General features: G+C 38.7%; 1 protein-coding gene across 21 annotated transcripts in view; it reads left to right on the forward strand.

Annotated features, from left to right (window-relative positions):
• The window catches only part of SETD5 (SET domain containing 5), a 79,571-nt gene that overhangs the window by 38,339 nt on the left and 22,241 nt on the right, over positions 1–18,991 (forward strand). For 11 of the 21 annotated variants that reach the window (XM_042979462.1, XM_042979464.1, XM_042979465.1 and 8 more), the window contains 15 exons: positions 1,503–1,695; positions 1,976–2,081; positions 2,408–2,616; positions 2,955–3,013; positions 3,529–3,707; positions 4,638–4,676; positions 7,824–8,066; positions 8,631–8,779; positions 9,203–9,320; positions 10,004–10,113; positions 11,050–11,299; positions 11,699–11,782; positions 13,048–13,305; positions 13,990–14,310; positions 14,720–14,962. In XM_042979462.1, the coding sequence (XP_042835396.1) occupies positions 1,604–1,695; positions 1,976–2,081; positions 2,408–2,616; positions 2,955–3,013; positions 3,529–3,707; positions 4,638–4,676; positions 7,824–8,066; positions 8,631–8,779; positions 9,203–9,320; positions 10,004–10,113; positions 11,050–11,299; positions 11,699–11,782; positions 13,048–13,305; positions 13,990–14,310; positions 14,720–14,962 (2,460 nt within the window). In that variant the 5' untranslated portion in view covers positions 1,503–1,603. The other 10 variants (XM_042979466.1, XM_042979473.1, XM_042979471.1 and 7 more) reach the window with 10 other exon arrangements.

Below are 18,991 nucleotides of genomic sequence, written 5' to 3' on the forward strand. Positions count from 1 at the left end.
ATAAACGGCTGCCATGTTTCACCCCATGTGTTCAGTGGTACAAAATCTCTTCTACAAAATATGTACAGTTCTTTGGAATACTTGTTTATCTAGTGAATTAACAATGTTGTAGAAAGTTATTACTTTCTCTTAACTATCCATCATAGAAACTAAATTCTACCTTCATTTTATTAATGCTTGTTTGCCTTCAGTTTCATTTAGGAAACCCCACCTGTTTCCTAATACTCAGAGCTGATTGCCTCTCAGTGAGCCATGTCAGATCATCTTTTCTCAAGAATACTGACCTGCATTCTTGATGTACCCCCCACCCCAGTTCCCATCTTGCAGACACTCTTAAAGAATAAAATGCATGCACTTCACTAACAGAATACTTTCCTATGTCTAAAGTTCTTCTTCACCTAGAAATTACCTTTGCTGTTATTAATAAGATCCCTTCTCACAGTTTTGGAGCATATAACTGGGTGAGTTGGATATATCTCAGAATTTTCTTTTATCCCTCACTTCTCAGCTGACATTGCACCACATTGAACTGCGCACACTTTATTCCTGCCAAGTACGGTGTATTGTATACTTCCAAGCAGGATAAATGTATGTTCCTTAAAGCAAACTATGCATTATTTGATTCCTTAAAAGACCCTTTGATCTCTAAGGCTGAGTTACTACGTGTCCTTGGAGTTTCTGATTTGTGAATCTCTGTTCTAGTTAACTTAAATGACAGATAATCCATTATTGAGTTCAAAGTTATATGATCATATTCCTTAATTATCTTTCTCAAGATTCCCTAAAATCTAACCAGGTAACAATCAGAGTTACAAGTTCTTTTTTTACCAAAACTTGTATTTTGTCCTTTGTTACCTATGCCTTTTTATTATCAAGTAAAGGCTTACATTAAATTTCTAAATTTGAACACATTTATAATTGTATATTAATAAGTTATACTTGAGCACTTTGCTTTCGACTCATTGAGGATACAAAAAGATTCTAAGCCAAGTTTTTCAATAAGCCTGGTTACTTAAGTTTTTAAAAATAGAATGTTATCCTGGTTTACCACACCAGTTAAACATAGTGGAAAGAGTACAGGATTTGGAGTTAGACATTGTTTCAAATTCTGGCTCTGTCAGTGTGTGACCTTGGTGAAGTCACATAATCTCACCGCCTCAACTTCTGTAAAAATGGGGTGCTATTTACCATGTTTACTAGTTGCAGAGTAAATGAATTAATGTACATCAAAGCACCTAGAAAATAACGGGTGATTCAGAATGGTAGCCACTACTACTCTTACTGTTTGTCAGTAGACAATAACTTCTGAGTACAGTTCTGATTATTTTGAAGTTCTGTGGTATTACCATGCAGCTGTTAAGTAATTGTGTCCTTGATATGCTTGCATGTCATTGGTGGATGAGAAATTATTACTCTAATATTTGAAAGGTGTTTGGGGGTTCATCAAGATGAGAGGTATGATAAATATAAGATGCCGTTGTTTTTACCTGTACTTTCTTCAGGGTATCCTGTCTTGGTAGTGAATGGAAGAGGGCCTGGTCCCTGGGGCAGTGCAGAAGGCACTTTCATCATCTCACTCACTGCAAATGTCATGTGAGGTTTCATGGAAGTATTAAGAGATCCAATTAAGAAGAATAGTTCTGAGTCTAAACCAGCCCAGAGTGGCTTCTCTAGGGGAAACTCCCTGCTCAGCTGGTACGTTTGTGTTTGTCATTAGGGACACCTTGTATTCCAGGTGCCTGCCTTGAGACATCTGCCTGTACTGGCTTCATGTTACACACAAATCCACATTTAATAACACTCCTGTTATTTATAGGCTTAGTTATGTTAATCAGATTGTTTCACTGAGTTCCTTCTCTTATTCTAGTGGCTGGTGGTTGTGGAAAGTGGAGGGGTTAGAATGGGAAGTTAAAGTCTTAGTTTAAGGGAAGATTAGGTGTTATGCTATCATGCGTTGCTTTTCGCCTTTGTGCAGCCCTGAATCTGTGGAGGCTAGTCCAGCAGTTAATGAGAAGAGCGTGTATTCCACTCATAATTATGGGACCACTCAGAGGCATGGGTGTCGAGGACTGCCTTATGCTGTGAGTATGCATTTGTTTCTCTCCAGAGCAGTGATCTTCCTGGAGTGTAATCCATTCTTATACATTGTGACTTTCTTGAAATGTTTATATGCAGCATGACGAAGTTGCCCCTTTTGCACTTCCCTGCCTCCAGCGGACGTCTAGCCCTGCATCATTGTTCTTGTTTTTATGTCCCAGTTGACCTTGGCATTTTGTTTTATCACTTTCCTGGTTGAAGCCAAAAAACAAAGGGTACTACTTTCTTCTTTCTTTCCATATGTACCATACTTTAGGGGAGAGAGGGGCCAGTGTTTGGACACTGTTGATTTAAAAAATCTTATTTTCAGGATCATAATTACGGAGCCCCTCCTCCTCCGACACCTCCTGCTTCTCCCCCTGTCCAGACGATCATCCCTCGTTCTGACCTGAATGGCCTGCCGTCGCCCGTAGAGGAACGCTGTGGAGACAGCCCGAACTCTGAAGGAGAGACTGTTCCTACCTGGTGTCCTTGTGGTCTTTCTCAGGATGGCTTCCTTCTCAACTGTGACAAGTGCAGGTAAGATCATGCTCCATCTCAATTCAAGCCTGGGTTGCTGGGATTAGGGTTTCTTATTAGTAGGGAAAAGCTCAAAGTATTCTTTCTTGTGTTTGTTAATGTAGATGATTCCTTAATGCTCCTTGGCTCGAATTCTCTGCACTAGGTGAGAATTGCTGACAACAAGGAATGAGAGATTGATGTTAAAGCTATTGAATTTGATATGAAATTTAATGTCCTGGAAACATTTGGTAGGTGGGAGGAAGGGGGTAGTATACACAGAGACACGTCTCCCATGTGTGCAATGATGTGCGGCATGCTGTTGGAAGGACTACTTTAAGTTTATTTTCCCTCTTTAGGGGAATGAGCAGGGGGAAGGTTATTAGACTTCATCGGCGGAAGCAGGACAACATATCAGGTGAGCTGAAAATGGGTTGGGCCCGCATTTTGACAGATAAATATTTTGCAATTTACATAATCATCTCAAGAACTCCTGTAAGTTCCCATGGTCCCAACTCTTCATGAAAAGAGAAAGCTGTTCTCTCACAAACACTGTGTACTTCTCTTGTGAATTAATATATCCAAAAACAACATTTTAGCCCCGAAGCAATCAAAATATGTCATGTGAGCACACATACCAAATAAAATAACGAGATCCTTTTCGTGTTTACATATTGAGGCGATGAAGCTTGGGGACTCAGTACAAGGGAGAAAGTGTATGTGATGTAGAACAGGGTTTGTATGCTTGATGCCAGCGGTATAGAAAGAATCTTGATTTCATAAGGAAGGTGGGTATTTATGTTCTAAAGATGACACAGTTAATAGAAGTTATGACTTCCTGGATATGGGGTAGAGATAAAAGAATAAGCTGCTTTTAATGCACTTTTGAGTTTGTTTGCACAACGTATAAACTATGAAATAACTTTTTTTCAGGTGGGGATAGCAGTGCAACAGAAAGCTGGGATGAGGAGCTTTCTCCTTCCACTGTGTTGTACACAGCAACACAGCACACACCTACAAGCATCACCTTAACTGTTAGAAGAACCAAACCCAAGAAGCGGAAGAAGAGTCCAGAAAAGGGTCGTGCAGCAGCAAAGACGAAGAAAATCAAGGTATGGAGAGTAAAAGTATCTTAAATAGAAATATGTCTGATATAGTTCAAATTCTGGACCAAGAAGGCACCAAAATTCTTTTAAGAAGTTTGATCCAGATGTTTGAAGGGCCACTTTTGCTCTACTTGGCAAAAATCAGCTAATCTGTGTTGTGAATATGTAGACCAACCTCTCTTCTGCCACTCCATACCATCACAACTGGCACAAAGTTTCTTCTCCAAACCCCATCCCAGGTATGAAATCCCAGCCCCGCCTGGCCAAACCCATAGGTACCGTAACCTCCAGTCTAGGCTTCCGCTGTCCTTCAGTATCTCCCCACCTCCTCAGTCCCAAAATACAGTCTGAAATTCTTGTCCTGGTACATGCCCACCTCATGTCATTGGGTTGATTGTTTTTTCCTTGTTTCAAAAAAGTGAGGAAACTTCTCTTGAATGGTTTAGGCTTCCTCAGTGTTGTGGTCACTTTCATGTATTCTCAACTAAAAAGTCTCCAGGAGAAACCTCTTCTGTTTGGTGTTCTTTCTTCCCCATCATGGCAACTCTGTTGCTCTTAGGTGACTTGCCCACCCCTTGTTAAGGGGATTGGTCTTTGTTTCCTTCTTAATTTCAAAACTGGTAAATCTGCAACCTTATGAAATGTTTTTATTTTTCTTTTAGTGACAGGAGTGCATATAGGATTTAAGTGATGCATGCTCTTCCCTGTTAATTACTTAGTTTCACAATGGAAAGTGTCAGAATTAGCCTCAAAGGTCACTGGCCTAGAGCTGCCCCTGTTCTTGATAACAGTGTGGGGAATTCCACTGTGTTTATTACCTAGGGAAAAGGGGACAGACTAAAACACTAGTTCTTGCCTTAGTTTTAGTCTCAGGTATAACTGTCATTCTTGGTACCAAGTTTTGTTTTGTTCTACTTGTTTTCCTCTTTGGGATAGGCATTTCGAGAGGGATCCCGGAAGTCCTTGCGGATGAAGGTAAGGGGTATTCTTCCCTGATGCTGTGTTTTACTTCACTGTGATCTTGCATTTTGGTCAGCTTCTTTCCTGACATTGATGGTCTGGGAATCTTGGACTCTGCTTTTTGTTAGTTTGTAATTGTTGCCATTCAGTTTTCATAGAGCCTTTCTCCAAAGTAGGTTTTCTTGTTTCTGAAATATTTTCCCTTTCTATAATGAGCCTTCATTTACTGGTTTTTCATTAGCTGCTTTCCTGGTGGGCGGGGGGTGGGGGGAAGTGACATTTTATCAAACAAAATGAGGCTGATGTGTTCTGTCGTTGTAATTGGCCTCAACCTCCAAACTGAGGTTTTTCTGGTGATACGGGGTCTCTTGTACACCCACCCTAGCACCATTTGGACTTTAAGCAACGGTTGGAAGGATAAATTTCATCAGTTAAGAAAGTAGTATTATTGATAGGAATTACTCTTACTGGAATTACTTTTGAACTGTTTTGTCCCGGGCATACCTCCTTGATATAGAAGATGCAGGTTATGCTAGTGTGTTTCTTTTCTTCTTATCAAATGAAAGAGCTTATTAGGTGATACTGGATAGTGGTTGGAGATTTGAGAAATTACATGCAGTGGTACTGGGTAATAACAGTTTCCCCAAAGGATATTTGATTATACTGGTATTTTTCTTTACCTATGTATATGTAAGAGGATAGCATAGCTCCCACCCAGTTCATTACTTATGGCTTCATAACATTTACTTAGAATTAATATCTAATTTAATTCTATAAGCATTTCTATCCCTAAATGTGTAAATGGTTAGAAGCAGAATCTTTCCTGTTGACAGTTATATGGCATAAATATTAAAATCTTTTAGTAAGGAAAATCTTTATTAGGATTAATACACATAAGTATCCATGGAGTACCAATATGATTGATGTTAATGAAGATCACAGGTGACACTTTATCTAAAATATGAAAGCTTCACCTTGCATATACCCATAAACAGACTTGTACATACCTGTAAAAGCACTGGGAAAGGACTTAGAGCCCACGAGCATCAAGAGTCCTAGGATGTTTTGGAACACAACTTACTCTTTTTTTTTTTTTTGCTAGATCTGTCTCCTGTAAGAGGTCACATTTGCCTTCACTGCCCCTTTATTTTTGTCTCATTTGCTTAGAGGGGACCTTAAATAGACTTATGGGGCAGACATAGCCCTGATTCCAGCTGTTAAGCCCGTTTCTCTTTTATCAGCCAACTGCTGTAACTTGCCTCCAGATGTTCAAAACCTTTTGAAAGGTATTGACTGGCTGCCCGTGAAAACTACATATAAACCTCTACGTGTAAATTGCTTGTATTTTCAAGATGTTGACAGTTCCATAGGCATTTTAAAATTAAAGTAATAAAAAAAATACTAGTTTATTTTGATTCTCATATCAGAATTCTAAGTTGGGTTACAAATTTGTACACAGAATTAATTATTAGTAAGAGCACCACCAAAGATGTGCATGAGACACATAAGAATGGGAAGTATTCATCATATGGATTTCTAATCCCAAAATCAAGAGCTTGCCTACTGGAGACTACTCATAGCCACTAGGTGCCAGTAATACATACACCCAAGTGTGGTAATCAAAAATGACTTCAGATATTACCAGATGTCTCCTAGGGGAAAAATCACCTCTGCTCAAGAACTATGCTCTAAATCCACTGAGTTGGGGTTTCTAGTACCTAGAAGAATGGAACAGCAGAGTAGTTAGTGTTCTGTTAGTGAACAACAGCTAATAATGTGACAAAGGCTTCTAGTATAAATTAAGCGTAGTAAGTCATCAGTTGAGTGATCACGACTGAATGTTTAAACCTGGGAATACTGTTTGGGCCCCCCTAATCCCCAGTCTGATAAGCACCCTTACATCTCAGGTTTTGTACTTTTCTTTGGCTTAACTGCTCCTGATACTTCAGGTGATACTGTGTTCTCAGTGTGTTGGCCTCAGGTGTTTCTTAGATCCCTTTGTTTATTGTTCATTCTTTTGGACTGTGGTGAGAAGGGTAGTGAAAGTGTTAATTTTTTCTTTTCATTCCCCTGTTCCTTGGGAAAAGGACGATAGACAATAGTTCATCAAAAACAGTGACACAAAAGTGAAAGAAAGCAATTGTTAAAATAGATATAAATGTTTTCTGTGTTATTCATGGAAAGTATATTTAATTTTCTTATGCCCATATTTGCAACTTTAGTTTGGACATGGATTTGCAAGTAGCTTTGGCACTATGGTATCTTTTCCTTCTAGTCATCACTGGTATGACATCATCACTATCAGTGTGTGTTTGTTTTCTGATGACACCATGGAGGAGAATATGTGTCATACTTAAGCTGTGTCTCTGTATCTCAAATGTAAAAACTGTTTAGGATAATGTTGTAGATAAATAATTTTTTCTCAGAATTGTCACCATAGAGAGCAGCGTTTTTCCTAGAGAAGTATCCCACAGTACCTCTCAGCATTTTCTACACTCTGTCTACCCACTCCCCTGCCCCCACCTCTGTTCTTCAGACTGCAGCTGTTGAAACTGTCAGAGTTTGAGTGCTAGAAAGATATATTCCAAAATGATAACTTTGTCTCTGGGAAGTGAGATTATGGGTTATTTATTTGGGTCACAGGTATTTTTAGACCTATCGTGTATTTAATTGTATAATGAAAATAATAAGTCACAAAAAACAAACATTCTACTGGAGAGAAGTGAAATACCAGTTTAGGCTGGTACACTAACACAGATGTTCAGTTCAGTATGGAAATTTAAACAGCGTGATCTTTTCAGGTATCTCTGTTGTTCGTGTTTATGAAGATTTTCTTGTGAACTTGATGTCATTCTTCTGATAAGAACAAAATTTATTTCTGTGATTTAAAAATGGTCATAAAATCACAGTGATGTGATGGAACTGTGATCCAAATTTCTCACTTTATAAATGAGGAAACTTCTTGTCTAAGAAGTTCAAGGTCTCACATCTCATTGGTAACAAAACCATGATAGAAGTCAGATCCCCTAACTCCCAGGCCATTGCTCTTTTATGCCACACCAACTGCCAAGTGAAAATTAATTTTCTCTGGAAATACAGCCTGTTTTCCCCCCATTTTTATGCATGGATTTTCCTAACCTTCCTGACCTTTGTTCTCTACAGAATTCTCCTTCTGAAGCACAGAATTTAGATGAGAATACAACTGAGGGATGGGAAAATCGGATAAGACTATGGACTGATCAGTATGAAGAAGCTTTCACTAATCAGTACAGTGCAGATGTACAGAACGCCCTTGAACAACATCTACATTCTAGCAAGGAATTTGTGGGCAAACCTGCTATTTTAGACACTATTAATAAGACTGAATTGGCCTGTAATAATACAGTTATTGGTTCCCAAATGCAGGTAAGGATCAAAGGGTAAAAGACTCCCTATAAGTAAGTAGTTGAGACTTTCTGAACCCAGAAAGAGGGCCTATAATGGGATTACCATTTCTTTCAAATGTATAATCCTTAGAATAACAAATTAGCCAGCTGATGAGCATCTTGAACCAAAAGCAAGTTGTAGTGACTGGAAACTGTCTGGATACATATTTTTAAAGTATTAATTAAAAACAGATAAATTAGGATAGGAAATGATATATAGCCTCAGTAGGAATTTTTAAGATTAATAGAAAGCTAAGGTCGTTCTTTCTCATTCTTACATTAGACATAGAGCCACTAAAATCTTAATTGTGTATTTCTCTTTGATCTTTTCTTGCTTTTTTGTGAGGGAAGAAGTGACTGGTTCATTGGGTGGAGCCTGTTTTCCTAGAAGCTTTTATCATTGAAGAATTTCTGATTATTGAGCTAAATTGCATACAAATAAAACCTGAAAATATTGGTGCCTTTTCCTCAATTAGGAAATATATTAACTGTCTACCGTACTGGTGTTGCTGTTGTCTAATGTTAATACTCTGGTTTTATTTAGCTACAGTTGGGAAGAGTCACTCGTGTTCAAAAGCACCGGAAGATCCTGAGGGCTGCAAGAGATTTGGCTTTGGACACTCTTATAATAGAGTATCGAGGGAAAGTCATGTTACGACAGCAATTTGAGGTCAATGGGCATTTCTTCAAAAAGTAAGAACATCATTCACTGAGCAGTGAGGGCTAAAGTGGGCCTGGCAGAGTGGTATGGCTGGAAAGAAAGAAAAAGAGAGAAAGAGAGAAGAAAAAACATTCTGGTTGATAGAATGGTCTTAGGGAAAAGATTACAGCTCAGATAAGCTCAAGTCTGTCTGCTATTTGCAGGAAAAATGTGCAGATAAATCTACAAATTGTTTAATGTATAAAGCAGTAATGACTCCTTTGCAAGCCAAGCATTTCTTGCTTTGTGCTTGTTGTTTAATCAAAAGCAGACAGGCATGTGATGTTTTTCAAGTTTAGGAATTGCAAAGGACTGCTGCTGCTTCTGTCAGCATATGCTTCATATTTGAAGTGAAGTCATGGGGTGGCCTTTTTATTTGTGTTGAGAATTACAGGAGTTTCACTTATATCCCTTAGACCATACCCCTTTGTGCTCTTCTACTCAAAATTCAATGGTGTAGAGATGTGTGTGGATGCACGTACTTTCGGTAATGATGCTCGGTTCATCAGAAGATCGTGTACACCAAATGCAGAGGTAAGATTTCTGTAGCAACTTCTCTTTGAATGGAATCACCAAAGGACAAGTCTTCTGAAGATGCAGTCTGAAAACTTCACCCAGATTAATATAAGGTCTGTAGATAATGATTATGATCTGTTATCATAAGATACAAAAAAACAAAAGTAATGATGCTTTTATTCTATCTGACAGGATGGGAGCAGGTGGAAGATTTCTTAGAGAAGGCAGAAATGGGAGAAAGCAAGTTAGCATTTGCTAAAGAGAAATGTCTTATTAAAGAAATTACTATATGAAAGAAGATGTCATTTTTTTAGATTTTCGGTAATAGTGTTATAAGGGAGATGCTAGACATTTCTAGAATTCATTACTCTGCATAATCCATGCAACTGCCATCAAATGCAGCAAGAAAATCCACAGAGCTTTTTTTTTATAGGCTAAGGAATTTTAATTCTCTGGTACAACTGACAACAGCTTTAAGTGTAGAGCAGAGATCTTATGCTCATTTCTGACATCTCAGGGTTTCTCTATTTATTTCAAAAGTATGAATTTTCAAACAATTACTGTGTAAGAGTTTCATATGAAATGATGGAGTTAAGTAACAGACTACCATAACTCTTAAGTGGAGAGATACTATTTTTCTCTCTTATGGAGAGTTCCTGGTCTTTATGGTAAATTGTAAACCATAAGCCATGTTCACACAGGTGCGACACATGATTGCAGATGGGATGATTCACCTATGTATCTATGCGGTGTCTGCCATCACCAAGGATGCTGAGGTCACGATAGCATTTGATTATGAGTACAGTAACTGGTAAGACCTCCAAAACCTTTCCTAAATGAATGACCTTGTCTTACTTTTTACACATTAAGCTCTTCTATCAGTCTGCTTTTGTTCCTTGTTATTTCCTTTTTTTTTTAACCTCATCTTTCCATGAGTGATTCATTTTTTGTCTGGAAAATGTGGAGGGAGAGACAGATTTAGGGTTAATGTTTTTTTTCCTAGAGACACAGATACATACTATGACAGTGTTCACTGGTCTCCTAACCAACAGTGTTTTGTCTTTATGTCTCTATAGCAAGAACAGTAAAAGGGTAGGTATGAGACACTCCCAAGAAATTGCAGTAGCATCTGTTGTTATGCACACAGCACTTGTGCCAGGGATCATATAGAATGAAAATTTTAAAGTTCCCCCACCCATTCAAACCATGTAATCTCTCTGAATGAGACAAAGCAGAAAAACTGAGATGACAAGTCACAGATAAATACGTGATGGATTTTGCAAAATTCATGATCTTTCTCTCTTGGTCCTTTTAGGCCAAAAAGATTATATGTTAACTTGATGTTCATCACAGGTATGAGATGGAAAGGTATTAGGAATAAGTAGGGAATCATTAGGTTAAAAGTGAGGTGAAGGAAGGCACAAGAGAAGTATGGCCTCTTTAGCCCCTGTTATTGATTCACTGCCCAGTAAATAGCATAAAGACATTTGGGAGAATTGAACTTAGTGGAGGCTTTCTTTCCTTTCCACTGACCATATATAAGGGAAAAATTGGAGGTAATATAGCAAATATTGAGTAGCAAATACTGAGAAGTATTCATAGGAGTCTAATGTATCTGTTTAATGTATTCAGAGATATTATACTAGAGGAAATTCCTATACTGTTATTCCAAGAGGATGAATAGAACAGTAGGACTGATTTTTCATGGGTACTAAGACAAGCACTCTTGGTTGTTTCTTTGGAGCAGTAATTATAAAGTGGACTGTGCATGTCACAAGGGGAACCGGAATTGCCCTATACAGAAAAGGAATCCCAATGCTGCAGAACCACCACTCCCACCTCCTCCAAGCTTACCAACCATAGGAGCAGAGACAAGACGTAGAAAAGCACGACGGAAAGAGCTAGAGATGGAACAGCAGAATGAGGCTCCAGAAGAGGATAACAATCAGCAATCAGAACAAGTTCCTGAGAAAGTAACTGTGTCCAGTGACCATGAGGTAATCTTCCCCTGGTCAGAGGATGTTGCTATGGTATTGTTTCTCTGCAAATAAAGAGGATCCCAGTTTGCCACATGTTGTTATAAGTAGGGAGTCCATAATAACACTTAATGCCCTTCATATCAAGGTGGGTGTGCATTCATTCATTGTCTTTCTCCCTCTCTTTTCTTTTTTCTTTTTTTTTTTTTTTATAATGTCAAGCACATCCTTTCAGCTGCTTTCCATGTTTCAGTCCAGAGAATGATGCTTATCGTTTGCATTTACCATGTGGTCTCACATGAATAACACTGTAGGAAGTATTAGAAAATGTTTCTAGAGGATTTTAAGCTACCAGAAAAAAAAAAGATTGCTTTTTTTTAGAGCTTAAGAGTACAGCTGAATATCACCTCTGTTTTAAAGGAAACAGACAATCCAGAAGAAAAAGCAGAAGAAGAGAAAGAAGAGGTTACAGATGACCAGGAGAACCCAGCTCATAGCAGAAGGGTGGGTACTTTCTAATATCCTTTTGTTCCTGCTACCCACAGCATGTGAACCCTTTCTCTTCTCAGTTTGTATCATCTCTTTCTTTGACAAAGATACCATACCGTCACCTGCACATTACAATTTGGGCTACTTTTTATTTCATTATGATTTATTTATTTTTATCTCAGAGACACACATAGTAGTGGTCTAGTGGTTATTATCTGAGGACGGTCTTAAGAGGGTTCTTACTAACAATCTGGTTTCCAAAGAACTGCCTGGTTGGAACAAAATATGTATGTTAGGGCTTCTTGTTATGGAATTGGGTGAGGGTTTTTTTATTTTGGGGGTTGTTTTTTTTTAATGTTTATTTATTTTGAGAGAGAGTGAGGGAGGCGCAGAGAGAGAGGGAATCCCAAGCAAGCTCTGTGCTATCAGTGCAGAGCCCAATGTGAGGCTCAATCTCAGGAACTGAGACCTGAGCTGAAATCAAGAGTCAGTCACTTAACGACTGAGCCACCCAGGTGCCCCTGGAATTGTGTGAGTTTTGACATAAAAATAAAACTTTTGTTGGTCACATGTTTTCAAAAATTCTACTCTATTGCTGAAGCCAGCCATGTGTAGTTCTGGTCCTGAGAAGTTAAAATCTACTTCATTATTTTTGAATTCTGAAAACCATGAGAAAAATTGATTTTGGTGACTTTTTTTCTTTTCTTCTTGTTTTTTTTTAAAGTTATTTATGTTGAGAGACAGTTGCATGAGCAGGAGAGGAGCAGAGAGAGAGGGATAGAGAGAATCCTAATAGGCTCCACGCTGTCAGCACAGAGCCCAAGGTAGGGCTTGATCCCACGAACTGTGATACCATGACCTGAGCCGAAATCAAGAGTCGAACCCTTAACCGACTGAGCCACCCAGGCACCCTGGCTATTTTTGGGAGGCACCTGGGTGGCTCAGTCAGTTGAGCTTCTGACTCTTGATTTCAGCTTGGGTCATGATCCCAGGGTTGTGAGATTGAGCCCCACATCAGGCCTCACGCTGAGTGTGGAGGCGCTTTAGGATTCTTTTCTCTTTCCCTCTTCCCTCTCCCCCGCTTGCTCACTTACCTCCCTGAAATAAAAATTTTTTTAAAGTTATTTTTAGTTTTCACTTATGTTCTCTAAGATATATGTATCATTTTACTGGCAAATGTCTTTAAATGTCTACGAATTTCCATTAATAATAACATTTCCTGAAAAATATCTCTACCTTTTATTGAAGTTTCCTTCTGTGTTAATGCTATTTCTTTCTAGACCCGGGAAGACAGGAAGGTCGAGGCCATCATGCATGCTTTTGAAAACTTAGAGAAAAGAAAGAAGCGGCGGGATCAGCCCTTAGAACAAAGCAATTCTGACATAGAGATTACTACCACCACCTCAGAGACCCCTGGAGGAGAAGAGGCAAAAACTGAAGCCCCTGAACCTGAAGTTAGCAACCCGGCTTCAAACATGACCATCCCAAGCACCCCACAGACTGTTGGAGTGAACACCCGGAGGTCTTCCCAAGCAGGGGTAAGAGATGGAAAGACTCCACGCCTTAGACATCCTTGCTTTTACTAATATCCGCTATCTATCTTTTGAAATAGTTAAAATCAGCATTTTCAGCTTCACCTCATATTACAATAAAAAAGGCCATTTTCATCAGCTGATTTGTGGGAATCAGGGAAACAATTTGAATGACTAGACACTTTCAGACTAGAATGTAACTTCATACTGTTTCTGCCAGATAAAACTGTTGATGGTGAGTTCATAAAAATCATTTTGTTTCTCTTTCCGTTCTTCTGTATAGCACAGTTAGGCACCTGACCTTTCCTAAGATTCACAGGATGAACGAATCTTTTCATTCCCTACTCTGGCCATGAATTCTAAGCCTTAAGCCTAACCTCAGTACCTGGGAAAGAAACAAAGGAAAGAATTACTTTAGGGTTCTTAGAACCCTAAAATTAGGTAGCTACCTTCAGCTGACTTTGACCTATCTTATAAATACTTATTAGTAAAGAAATAGGCATCTGCCTACAACCTCTGACTGACTTGTGTAAGTTTTTTTTAAGGATTATGTTTGAGATTAGCATTTCTAAATACTCATTTTTCTTTTCACCACTAAATATTCAGAATGCTTCAAGTGAATAGGAGGCTGGATAGAATGTTTGCTGATAAGAAGTTTGTGGTAAGCATTTCACTCTGCTGTTGTCACAGGATGTTGCTCCAGAAAAGCCAGTCCCCAAGCCGCCTCCAGCAAAACCTTCTAGGCCCCGACCGAAGAGTCGCATTTCTCGGTACCGGACCAGTTCAGCCCAAAGACTAAAGCGTCAGAAGCAGGCCATTGCACAACAGGCAGAGTTGTCACAAGCTGCCTTGGAAGAGGGCGGAAATAACAGCTCTGTGACTCCTACTGAAGCTGGAAATACAGACAGTTCAGGAGAAAACAGGCAATTAACAGGGTCTGACCCAACTGTGGTATCAGTTACTGGATCCCATGTCAACCGTGCGGCACCTAAGTACCCCAAAACCAAAAAAGTAAGTCACAAATCTTCGTAAGTCTAATCTGGCAAGAGCGGTGTCTTAGTAAAGTGAGAGGATCTGTAATGTCCAGAAAATAATGACTCGTCCAAGTTTTACTAGAGAGAAAGTTTTAGATAAAAAGTTTTGTTTGAGGCAGCAAGCTGAAACCATCCTACTACCTTTTTTTGTTCCCTTAACTTTAGGCAGAGCTTAAATTGCTTTTAGCTGGAATTATTTCTCCCTTAATGGTCATGGAAAAGGTGGAGGAAGATACCTTGCATTCTGAATGCCCAGTTCATATTCTTTGCAGCTGCTATATCTGCCTCTGTCCTAGTTTCTAGCTGAGGTTTGTCTTTGTGAGCTACACTGCTGCTTCTGGCTTTTACATCTCCAGCACTGACTAATGATCTCTTTTTTACCTTAGTATCTAGTTACAGAATGGTTGAATGACAAAGCCGAGAAGCAAGAATGCCCTGTTGAGTGCCCTTTACGTATCACCACGGACCCAACCGTACTGGCAACAACCCTGAACATGTTACCCGGTCTTATCCATTCCCCATTAATTTGCACCACCCCCAAACACTACATTCGCTTTGGCTCACCCTTTATCCCTGAGAGACGTCGAAGGCCCCTTCTGCCTGATGGCACCTTCAGCTCCTGTAAAAAGGTATGTCTGTGTTTATGTGGGTTTTTTTTTAATCTAGAATGCCTGTAATTGTGGCATACCTAACATATTTTCTAGGCAGCCACTCTGTGCCCATGTAAGTTTTTAATGAGTTAATTCTTCAGCCATGAATAGTGATGCATCACGAGTCAGTAGGACTAAAATGGGATATATACTGCATTTTTGGTACTCAATTTGTGAATGTTGACTGTTGTCTTTTCCGAGAGCCCTTGAAGTTACTGAGTTGAGAGCACACAGCACTTGATGACTGAGTAGGGAGGGATGTTCAGGGTGTGCTCTTGTGGTATTAGTTAATGTGTCCATTTGTGATTACTGTGTGAGATTGGGCCCCAGGTACTCTAGAGCACTATTGCATAAGTAAAAAATGATCGAATTGTGTTTTGAATTTATTTAATTACTATTCTTATTTGAGTGAGAGTAGAGGAGAAATCCTGTTATAATTGGCATAATTCCTGTTCCTTGATCAAATAACAAACAAGTTGGACTGTTTATTCCCTAGTAAATATGGAACCTACTATAAATTTTCTCTCTCTTTCTCTCTCTCTCTTTTTCTCTCCCCCTCTCCCCACTGTCTCTCTAGTTACATACTGTTTTTGGGTCTAGTGGCAGTAGAGTTTGATGGTTGTTTTTGGAATGCTCTTTCAGAATTCCCAGAAGCCCTGCATATTTTCCAAAGGTGTCTCTTGAGAATAGATCACTCCCTCAGACCTATAATGTCGTTTTTGTGTTTCTAGAAGTTTAGGACACCCTTTCATTTGGTCTTCCTTTGAGGTAGAGTCTGTTCCCTGGAACACCCTTTTCTCTTATCCTCAGATCTGGATTCAGGCTGCCTTCCTCAGTGTCTGCCATTGCCCTCCTCCACTGGCATCACGTACATGAGGATGCTGCATATAGATTATTTGATGTGATGAAGTCTCCAACTCCAGGCAGGTCTTCCCTGACTCCTCCAAACTTAAAGCTTTTCTCTTCCCCAAAGAGCAGAAATTATTTCTTGGGGGTGGGGGGCATAAAAGAGGAGATAAAGTGGTGTGGGATATGGAGGGGAGGAGGGCAACAGGGTTCTGTGCACAAAGGAAGGGCACTACCACTGAATGGGTAGCATACACTGAAGAAAGTCTTCCTCATTGCACATCTTACCTAAGCATTTGAGTCATCTAATGGTTTACTTAAATAACCTTAATAAATAGAATAACCCCTAAGGAGAAATTTGACCATGAGATCTTTGCCAAAAGGGAGGCTTTTAGATAATACAATCACATGGATAACTTACACATGTCAAGAATAAAAACAATGACATCTTTCTTGAGGGGGGAAAAAAAAAAAAACAATAGAAATTTGCCTAAGTGATAAAGGAGGGTTGGGTCTCTGGGGATACATTTTTACACCAAGTCACTTACCTTGGATCTTACAGATCATCTGAGAGGGAGAAAAAATTGCTTGCATGTAATGAGCATTACGATTAACCTTATTCTGTAATAATTGGAGAGTTGTGTTAATTCTGGTATGGCATGCAAATCTAATCTTCTATTAAATTTAGTTCAGTCCCTCATGAAGAGTAACAGCTCAAAATATTAACTACATTTTTAGAATGCTATTGAACAATTAGAGAAGGTGTGACAATTAGATATGGTCTTTAGTTTGGAGGAGCAAGTCAGGTGATGACTTAATATATATGAGAGAGGTTTTTCCTTTTGTTCTGTTTTTGACTGGACATAACACTAGACTTTTAAGAATGTTAACTGTTGAAGCATCTTATCAAGCCAGATAGTGGTATCTCCTATATTGGTCCTTTGAGAAGGGCAGGCAATCATTTACTACAGATTAATAATGAAGTCTGAATTGTAAATAGTATAAACAGGCCTCTTGAAATGCCCCCTTAATCATTCTGATGCAATCAGTCTTGCTTTTCCAACTAACAGTGTCCTGTAAAAACCAGAAACATGGAGAATATGATTTCAAATCTGATAGAAAATCCATTTCTTAGAACTCTTTTTACCTCATTATAGTTTAAGACATATCTGTAGATCATCTTTGTATCTCTACTGGCAGCAGATAAAAAAAACCCTTTAACTCATGCCCATTTTATATTCTCCAAATGTGTCTGACCATCCTTAGTCTTGTTTTCTGCAGGCTCTGCTCAGGCACTTTTATGTATATACGTCATATTAGTCCTCAGGAAGAGTTCAGGCTGTGTATGCTTAGATATCTGATAAAATTATTTTACTTAAATTGGGTCTTTAAAATTATTTAAGCTTAGATCTGAATTGAGTTGAAGTCACAGGTTTAATGTTTACTATTAACATGAAGATTATATTACAAACTAAAAATTTCACTTTTAAAGGGCAGAATTAATGAAATTGGGTCTTTTATCTAGAAATTGAACCCAGCTTTATCCTAGGTGGGAATGGAAAAGAGTTATTTTTAGATTGGCTAGAGAGAACACTTAGGTCCTAGTGTAGGACCTATGAAGATCTACATTATTCAACAAAATTGGATAAATTTCTGAAAGTCTCAGAGGAGAATGTAAACAGATGAGAAAAACCATCGTCCATGGGATTAGTTAGTACAGTGTGCATTGCTGATAGGCCTGTTGTTTCTTACCTGATTAAATGACATAAAAGCCTCATAAATTAAAAGCCATGTAAAGTTGCGTGTGTATATTTTGCATCCAGATTCTTAGAATGTTTGACAGAACATTTTTTGATGTCCCTGGAATTTCTAAATTATATTGAATCATAGCTCTTAAATAGCACACTATGGCATATCTTTTGTGTGTTCACTTATTTTAAAATGCGAGCATTGATTTGATGAATAGCTAATCAGTCTTTCACTAGTGTCCTTCCTTATTCTTTCTAAATCTTCTTTAAACGTACTTGTAGGTATAATATGAGTGGGGTGTGAGGGATTTGGTCTTCCAGATTTCTTAGAAAACTATCCTGACTGAAAATGAAGCACTTCACTTTGCATTGGTATTTTATTGTATGCGCTGGGGAGGTTATTAATCTGTGTACCTTTATACAGAGCATTGAAATACAGTTGAACAAATCTTCACTAAATATATGTGCCTTGTAATATGTTATAAGCTTTCTTCACATGCATTTTCTCACTAAGCCTTCATGACAACCCTGTGAAGTTGGTATTATGGGCCTTGATTTATAGGTCCAGAAGCTTTGTCTTAGATGGGTTGCCCAGAGTTAGGCAGCTAGTAGAGGCATGGCCAAGTTTTAGTTCAGATCTTTGTGGACTCCAAAACCCAGATTACTTCCTTGCTCCTTCCCCATAGTAATGAAACTCTTTAAAACATTTCTCTCACCTGTCTCTAAGCTTCTAAAAACTTTCATATAGAGTTTTGGAGAAAGAGGAAGTATTCTTTTTAGCTAATAACTATAGCTAGAACTGAGGGGCTGGGGATATCTAAAGTTGTTATTAAAGAACTTTGTTAGTTACAAACAAATGTTCACGTTCTTTTTTTATTGGCTCTTATATTGTGTACACATACAGTAGGACAGGAGGAATGGGTTTGATCGTGTTTCTGTGTTTGACCTTATAGCTAACCATAGCAGCATCTTATTCTTTAGAATGCCCCTGTCCTGGTTTTATTTTCCCTTTTTGTAGTCATCAGATCCAGAATGTAAATTCTTTTATGAGTGCATCTACTTGACACTGGAAATATAAGAACTTATCTTCTCTTGGAGGAAAGCACAGTGACCCCAAGTGAGTCCTGTCATCTGCTCTGAAAAGAAAAACTTGTACTAAAGGTATCTGTAACAAAGGATTTTTCACTCATTTTGTCCTCCAGGGCCTAATTTTCCCCCTCTATACAATGAGTGCTTTGGACAAGGTGACCTCTAAGGTCTCTTCTAAACTGTAAGGCGCTATGTTTCTGACAGTTCATCTTTACATCAGTATTCTGTGTATAAGAGTTCATTCTTGGTCTTGTTTTGCCTTTTCAGAGACCTAGTCATATCATAAAATGTTGGTGCAATTCATTTGACTGTTCAGATCTCTTTT

This window comes from Panthera tigris, chromosome A2 (assembly GCF_018350195.1).
Source record: "Panthera tigris isolate Pti1 chromosome A2, P.tigris_Pti1_mat1.1, whole genome shotgun sequence".
Taxonomy (NCBI): Eukaryota; Metazoa; Chordata; class Mammalia; order Carnivora; family Felidae; genus Panthera; species Panthera tigris.